The sequence below is a fragment of the Sinocyclocheilus grahami genome, unplaced genomic scaffold (genome assembly GCF_001515645.1).
Source record: "Sinocyclocheilus grahami isolate Dianchi unplaced genomic scaffold, SAMN03320097.WGS_v1.1 scaffold1039.1, whole genome shotgun sequence".
Classification (NCBI taxonomy): domain Eukaryota; kingdom Metazoa; phylum Chordata; class Actinopteri; order Cypriniformes; family Cyprinidae; genus Sinocyclocheilus; species Sinocyclocheilus grahami.
This window is the reverse complement of record NW_015506218.1, coordinates 62,989-70,407: the sequence shown is the minus strand read 5'-3', so window position 1 is coordinate 70,407 and position 7,419 is coordinate 62,989. Positions and strand designations below refer to the sequence as shown.

The window sequence follows — 7,419 nt, the reverse complement described above, 5'->3', positions numbered from 1 at the left end:
CTCCTTGACATGTTGCAAGATCTTTACACGGCGAGACGCGCGTCGGGGCAATGTTGTCGCCGCAGGTGCATTTCTAAAAACGGGCATCCATGACGCGCGTAAGCAGCCTCCACCCATCGTTTCAGTTCAGTCAGTGACAAGCATCTGCGGAGATAACCCGACGGCCTCTCATACCTCCCACTCTCCGCTTTGTTAGCGGAGTTTATGCAGCTCCGCTTCGCTCCTCCTTCCTCCTCAAGTTTGCCATCTGTACTCGGACCTGTACTCGGTATCTCAGTGCGTCTACAGGTTGAGCGCTCTAGAAACCCAAAGGATTGGTTTAAAACAAACGCAACAGGTTATACATGCGTTAATGAATCCGAGAGCGTTCATAGAAATAAAGGGAGGGCAAAATGTGGGAACAAAATAACTAATTATACCAGCGATAACGTTTCAGTCATCACCTATTTGGATTGGCTCATTTATATTTGTGTGAAACTCTGCGCGAAAGTTCATCATGGTTTCGTTGCTGGATTTATGCGCTCTTGTTCTGTCGCTCGTTTGGGGATATTGCGTCCTGGCAGACACGGGCTTTACAAACTTTACTCTGGACAACGAGGTCCACTCTAGTTTCATCCACCGGCGCTTGAAGAGCCAGGAGCGCCGGGAGATGCAGCGGGAGATCCTGTCAATCCTCGGGTTACCGCACCGGCCGCGTCCGCACCTCCACGGCAAGCACAACGCCGCGCCGATGTTCATGCTGGATCTGTACAATGCCATGTCCACTGAGGCAGACGAGGAGGGCTTCTCATACCCCTACAAGCCCGTTTTCACCACTCAGGGACCGCCGATCGCGACCCTTCAAGACAACAACTTTCTGAACGACGCGGACATGGTCATGAGTTTTGTTAATCTAGGTAAGATGGTCACGAGCGCACTGACAGTGCCATATTTTTTACCCTGCCAAGTGAAACTGCGACCACCTATGATGCTTATATTGAAACCAATATTAGGCTGTTAAAATAAATAAAAATCCATAAATTCTTGTTTACAGTGCAAATGCACTTATTTGGTCATAATGAGTGTTATGATATAAAATAATAATGCAATAGTAATGGAGTTACATAATTTGAAAAAGAAGCACTCAGTTTTGACAAAAATGTCCATTTAATGAACTTTGTTACGAGGCGCTCTGGAATACGTGATTCTGATTGGTCAACTCATCAGTCAAAAATCTTATAGTTTTGGTCTTTGCTTCTGATTGGTCAACAGAGCCTTCCAGCTGTGTACTTTTCAACAATATATTGAAACAGCTGTGAGGCGAAACACCTGTTCACCAATCACAGCATTTTATTCTATTTTGTTGAGGCCCCTTCATGAGTTTGCTTAATAAAAGTGAAAAGCAAACATTTTTTTAACAATTTGTGCCCTCAATGTTATTATATGTAGAAACTGTTTGATGAAATCAAGGAGACCATGCTACGGTTACTATAATTACTGATGAAAAATTACATCCTTGGGCTTTTTAGCCCAATTGTATCCTATCATTGAGAACATATCATAGAAAAACATATTTTGGGGCCAAATCTGAACAAGAAACAATTTAAATCTGCATAACATATTAAGTGTTTGTTTAGATGTTCTTGACAATGTCACAAAGTCTGGTTCCAAAAGCAAAACTGATGTGGTTTGTTTTGGAAGGCAAAGAGCAACTAATGAAACTGCAGCGCTTGAATGTGAAACATCATTATGAGGATTATATTTCTATTCTATCTGATAGTCAGTTCAAATAAAAGTCAAAACTCAGATTGATCTGTCTCTTCATGTTTTGGCATCGACTGGAAAGACCTGCCACAGAAATCAGATAATAACAGGGCTGAGTGAATAATAACTGGCCAACGAATGGGGATTTCCCCCCCCCCCGAGAGTCTTAGATGTTTTATTTGTTCCTGGGCCAAATAGCACGCATAGTTCTCTCCTTCATTGTTTGTTTGATTTTATTAGGCCACTTATCTGCACAAAGTCTTAACCTTGGCATGATTTCCAAGCCCCTAATGCTGGGGGACGCAAATCTATATTTGCATTGGGGAGTGATAATAAAGCGCTGTCACATTCCCAAGCGTCTGCTGTCTCAGTGCCAGCTGTGTCCTCCGCTAATGTTCAGGTGTTCAGAGTTGGCTGTCTGGGAGCTCAACGGTCTCTTTATCTTCAGTTTTTTTCCCTCCGCAGTAATGATATCAGCTGACAGAGGCACAAGTGTTTTGCTAAGTGCAAAGTACGTCTCATGACTCGTTTGCTTAACTGCAGTGACAAAGCCTATGGGGCCGCTCACATATACTCCTGCATTCAACAGTGACGATGGAATGACCCTTAACTATGGAAACCATAGCTTCTGCCAATAACATTTATTGTTGCTACTGTAAAACCATGATACATAATATACACATATCAGTTTGATTAATGCCTTTTCTTCATCACTGTGGTAGCTACGGTTCACTGTTTTATTATAAAAACAATAACTGTAATAACTCTGGTATTTTGGCAACACATCTTGTATGAACGCTCCCAGGTCACCATTCAAGCAGCTTTTAGTCATCCACCTTAACCTCCATCTAAAGTGTAATCTTTGACGCCGCCTAACTTTGCCTGCCTGAATGTTTCATAAGAACCTGACTTGTCTTATCAGCAGGCCTGTTAGTTTCCTCATTAAAGCGTCATCATCTGCACGCAAGCACAACACTGCCATGCAAAGTGTGATTTATTGTCCGATAAGAGCAATTATGTTGTTAAGGGTGTGATTTGTATCGCTGTTTATTGGTAAAATGGGTTGGATGTGATAGCTAAGTGATAATCTGAATCTTCTGAAGCTATAAAACCTTTATGACATTCCAAACCTGTATGACTTTCTTTCTTATGCGGACATAAAATAAGATATTTGGGCTGTTTTTGTCAAATACAATGTTAAGAGAGAGAGAGAGAGAGAGAGAGAGAGAAAGAGGTTTGGAATGACATGAGTGTGAGTAAAATTTTTTGGGTAAACTGGCCCCTTAAATACTGATCAAGACTTAAGAACATATTTTGTTTAGTATAATGAAAATAAATTATTAATCTGAGAAAGGCTAATTTGTGTGTGTGTGTGTGTGTGTGTGTGTGTGTGTGTAAGTAAGTGTGTGACTACAGGGAGGGAGGTGACAGTGTTTCTTATTCTGAAATGTGTAATTATCCAGAGGACTGCTGTATTGTGTCTATTTTGGACAAGCACTGACACAGATGGATTTGACCACAGAGGCTCGCAGATTCAAGGGCCTCTCTCTCTTTCTGCTCCGCTGTCACCCTACCCGCCAGCTTTAAATGAAACAAACTTCTGCAGCCGCTCTGTTCAACCAAACTGAAGTGCCTCAGCGCACCTTTTATATTAAACACAGTGTCAACAGTGACTTTCCCCTTTGGCATTTTGCAGGAAGAATGTGCAGATATGTGTACTGTATATATTTACTTTATTTTCACCCTGGTGGTTACGTAGTTGCTATATTGCATTAGGCCCAGAGAACACTGCATGGATGCCATACGATACGAAGGTTTTGCTTTCTTCACTGAATCTGCGATCCATAAACCTGACAGTTAATCATAACAAAGATGTTTTACATAAGCAAAATGAACACAAGGAAAACAAAAAGAGTTCACACAGAACTACAGGGAGGGAGGAGACAGTGTTTCTTATTCTGAAATGTGTAATTATCCAGAGGACTGCTGTATTGTGTCTATTTTGGACAAGCACTGACACAGATGGATTTGACCACAGAGGATCGCAGATTCAAGGGCCTCTCTCTCTTTCTGCTCCGCTGTCACCCTACCCGCCAGCTTTAAATGAAACAAACTTCTGCAGCCGCTCTATTCAACCAAACTGAAGTGCCACAGCGCACCTTTTATATTAAACACAGTGTCAACAGTGACTTTCCCCTTTGGCATTTTGCAGGAAGAATGTGCAGATATGTGTACTGTATATATTTACTTTATTTTCACCCTGGTGGTTACGTAGTTGCTATATTGCATTAGGCCCAGAGAACACTGCATGGATGCCATACGATACGAAGGTTTTGCTTTCTTCACTGAATCTGCGATCCATAAACCTGACAGTTAATCATAACAAAGATGTTTTACATAAGCAAAATGAACACAAGGAAAACAAAAAGAGTTCACACAGAAACCATATGCGGTCCAATAACATCTAAAGAGATTTTAATGTTTACTGGAATATGATTTTCTCCAAATCCCTTCAAATTATGAAATGCACATTATGTTCCCAATGGTTTTAAGAAGGAATGCATTATTTTAGCTGGTTTTTTTTTTACTTTTAGAGATCCTTTTGGTGAAGAAAAGCCCCTGGATTCAGATGCAGCTTGCAAAGTTTTAAAAGCCTTCTTCAGGCATTTCCTTAAAGAAAAGAAACACAGCACATCTTGATTGATTGCATCTTGCTCATTTGCCCTAGTATTTGATTATCTGCATTGTGGCTTTGCTAAAACAAATGCATGTCTTCATGATACGGTCACAGCATGTTCACTGTGACAGAAAATCTGCTTTGTGAGTTCAATACCTGAATCTTGAATCTTGAATCTTTCGAAAAAATACACTGATTCACCTGTGGCATTTTGAGAAAAGGCGAGCGTTTGTTTTCCAGAAGCAATGGAAGTGTCAGTGTCTGTGTCTTTGCTTTCTTACAAGCCAGTCAGTGACTGGCAGCATTTTGTATGATCTCAAATTCAAATTGGTTAGAGATATTTACAACAGATATTGAACCCTCCTGTTGTGTTGGGGTCAATTTGACCCACACCCGATTTTCAAACTGCTTGAAATACTTGTCAAACTATTAATTTTTTTCTTGAAAGTTTGTGAATATTTCTCATTTAGGGTCATGAATGTGCAAGCAAAGTTTCGGCGCATAGATATGTTTTGGAAAGTCTGTACAAAAAAGTAATACAACTTTTGACCTCCATTGGTTTCCATGCAAATTGCTAAAAAGCAACACTTTGGAAAAATGCTAAAAAGTCAGGTATAAGAACCAGAAAACCTTCATTGTTGCTTGTTAAAGGCTAAAATATGAAATAAATTATGAAATGTAAGTCTCAAAGTTTACTCGAAAATGAGACTATTCTTTTGAATCATCCAAGAAAAGTTCACTTTTTCTTTATCTAGTTGAGTTTCAAAAAATCTCTCTAAGGATGTTTTTGATTATTTAGTTTGCAGCACTAAAAAAAATGTGAGAAACCCATTTTGCCCTCACAAGGGTTTGAGAAACAGGAAAAAAAGGCAGATGAAGTACAAATAGTAATAAATACTATACAAATAAGTACAAATAATGTAAGATGCTACACTTGTAGTTATTTGCACCGATAAGCAGTCATGAAAAAAAAAGCAGATTTTTGAACATAAAAATACAGTATGTCGGTCAAATTGACCCCTAACACAATAGAAATAGCAAGAAAAATAGAAGGGAATTATTACATTTCTCACATATTTTATATTTTTAGTCTCTGAGAAGCTGCAATACATTTTTTGTGTTTTTGTATAAATCTTTAGTAGTTTTTATAGTAGTTTTATATTTTTGGTAAATTCACCCTTCGCTGGGATTTTGATTGACAGGGCATCTTTCCGCGGTTGAAACAAGATACCTTCTGATGTTCATTCATGTTTATTTTGTGCTATAACTAGTAAAGAGGAAGAGATTATCGGTTCTCGTGCCGCTACAGCAATCTGTCACGACACATTAAAGAGCCACAAAACTGTATTTTTTTTTGAATTTCTTAAAAAAAAAAAAAAAAAAAAGACAAAATTTGAAAGCTGAGACTTTGTTTCATATCAGAAGGAACCTGCTCTGTCTTGCCTGATGCTATTGTCAGAGTCCTTTTTGCTCCGTGATGTATTTTTCACTTCGTGAGAACATGAGGTGTGGCATGAGAGCGCCATGGCTTGTCGGACGTAGCAACAGTAACTAAGGAGGAAGAGCGCAAATTGTCTTTGCGAAGAGTCAATTGCAATCAATGTTTTTGACACAAGTTGGAGAAATAGATTCATACGGTGCAAATGTAACTTAATTGACATTTTAAAACAGATTTACACCTTTTAACTGCTCCTTTTCGACTTATCTTCTTACCTGCAAATGCAAACTGAAGATTTCCAGTTGAAATACACCATTTTCAGATGAAGCGACCAAAGTGTTTCTCATATATGGCGAAAAGAAATTGTACTTCTTGCACCCTCCGTCTCGATCACTTGTACTCTTTCCTTCTGAATGAAGCTGGGTGGCATTCGCTGCTTCTAAAATATTATGACAACACTTGTGGATCTGATTTCACAGATACTCTTCTAAAGCACGGTGGGGAGGTCTGCTGAACGACAGGCTCTAAAGAAGCTTTGTTTGGCATGGCCGGACCCTCTTTATTCCTACAAATGTTCATAAGGCTGGGGCACAATTTACGACAGACATGTGGGTGTCTCGCTGCTCTGAGAGAATGAATCTTTTCGCCTGTCAAATGAAGTGTGTTTCAATTCCAGCGCAGGTGTGACTGTTTGTAGCATTGGAGGAAACGTCTTTGTACTTGAGTCAGAGTTTTATAGAGCCAGCTGTTTCTGAGCTACATGCATGTGACTTGAGTAATGTTTAGGATATAGTTTTGTCTTTTGATGATATTCAATGTCTATTTTTATGTAATTCATTTTAATATTGAGTGTATCTCTCAGCTTTAGTTGTGTCATTCGATTGCCCCATAAAGGGTCTCGTTTTGTTAGGTTTAATGATAACAGAGATGTTAGTGTGCCCGTGTAGAGTAAGTGGGTGGGTCTCTGATTTCTTTGGACCCCGGGGCACTGGGACATTTTGTCTCTGAGTCACCTTAGTAAAAAGCCCAGCTGTGTAAATGACTTACGGCATGTATGTAAAATGTAAATGCAACATGCAACACGCAGCATGCAACACAAGTCAACACTGTGGAGGGCGTGTAAATGCTCCAGGGATCGAGGACATGCTTTTCAGTGTGTGAAATGCCGACTCTCTGCAAGACGCTCAGCAAGATACTACTCAAATAAAACCACATGAAGGAGGAATACTTCAACAGTGTAGATTCCTAGCTGAATGTTCACGCTGCTCTTTTCTATGTAATTAAAGTGGATGGTGACTATCGAGTACCTTAAGGGACATAACGTTTTCAGACATGTAATTGCTTGTTAATGCATGTTAATTGCAATTAAATCCAAATATATTATTAAATTTAATTTTTTTAATTTAATAATATATTAAATTTATATTAAATGCCATTAGTTGAACTTAAGGGTGCTTTTTACTATCCACTTAAAGGGATAGTTCATCCAAAATCTAAAATTCTGTCATCATTTACTCACTGTCAAGTTGTTCCAAACCTGTATGTGTTTCTCTCTTGTGTT

At 39.3% G+C, this 7,419-nt stretch overlaps 1 protein-coding gene across 2 annotated transcripts in view; it reads left to right on the top strand.

Moving 5' to 3' along the window:
- The first annotated feature begins 201 nt into the window (after positions 1-201).
- LOC107565994 (bone morphogenetic protein 7-like) overlaps positions 202-7,419 on the top strand; it is a 47,593-nt gene continuing 40,375 nt past the window's right edge. For both annotated transcript variants that reach the window (XM_016251345.1, XM_016251343.1), the window contains exon 1: positions 202-896. In XM_016251345.1, coding sequence (XP_016106831.1) covers positions 497-896 — 400 coding nt within the window. In that variant the 5' untranslated portion in view covers positions 202-496. The remainder of the gene's footprint in view (positions 897-7,419) is intronic.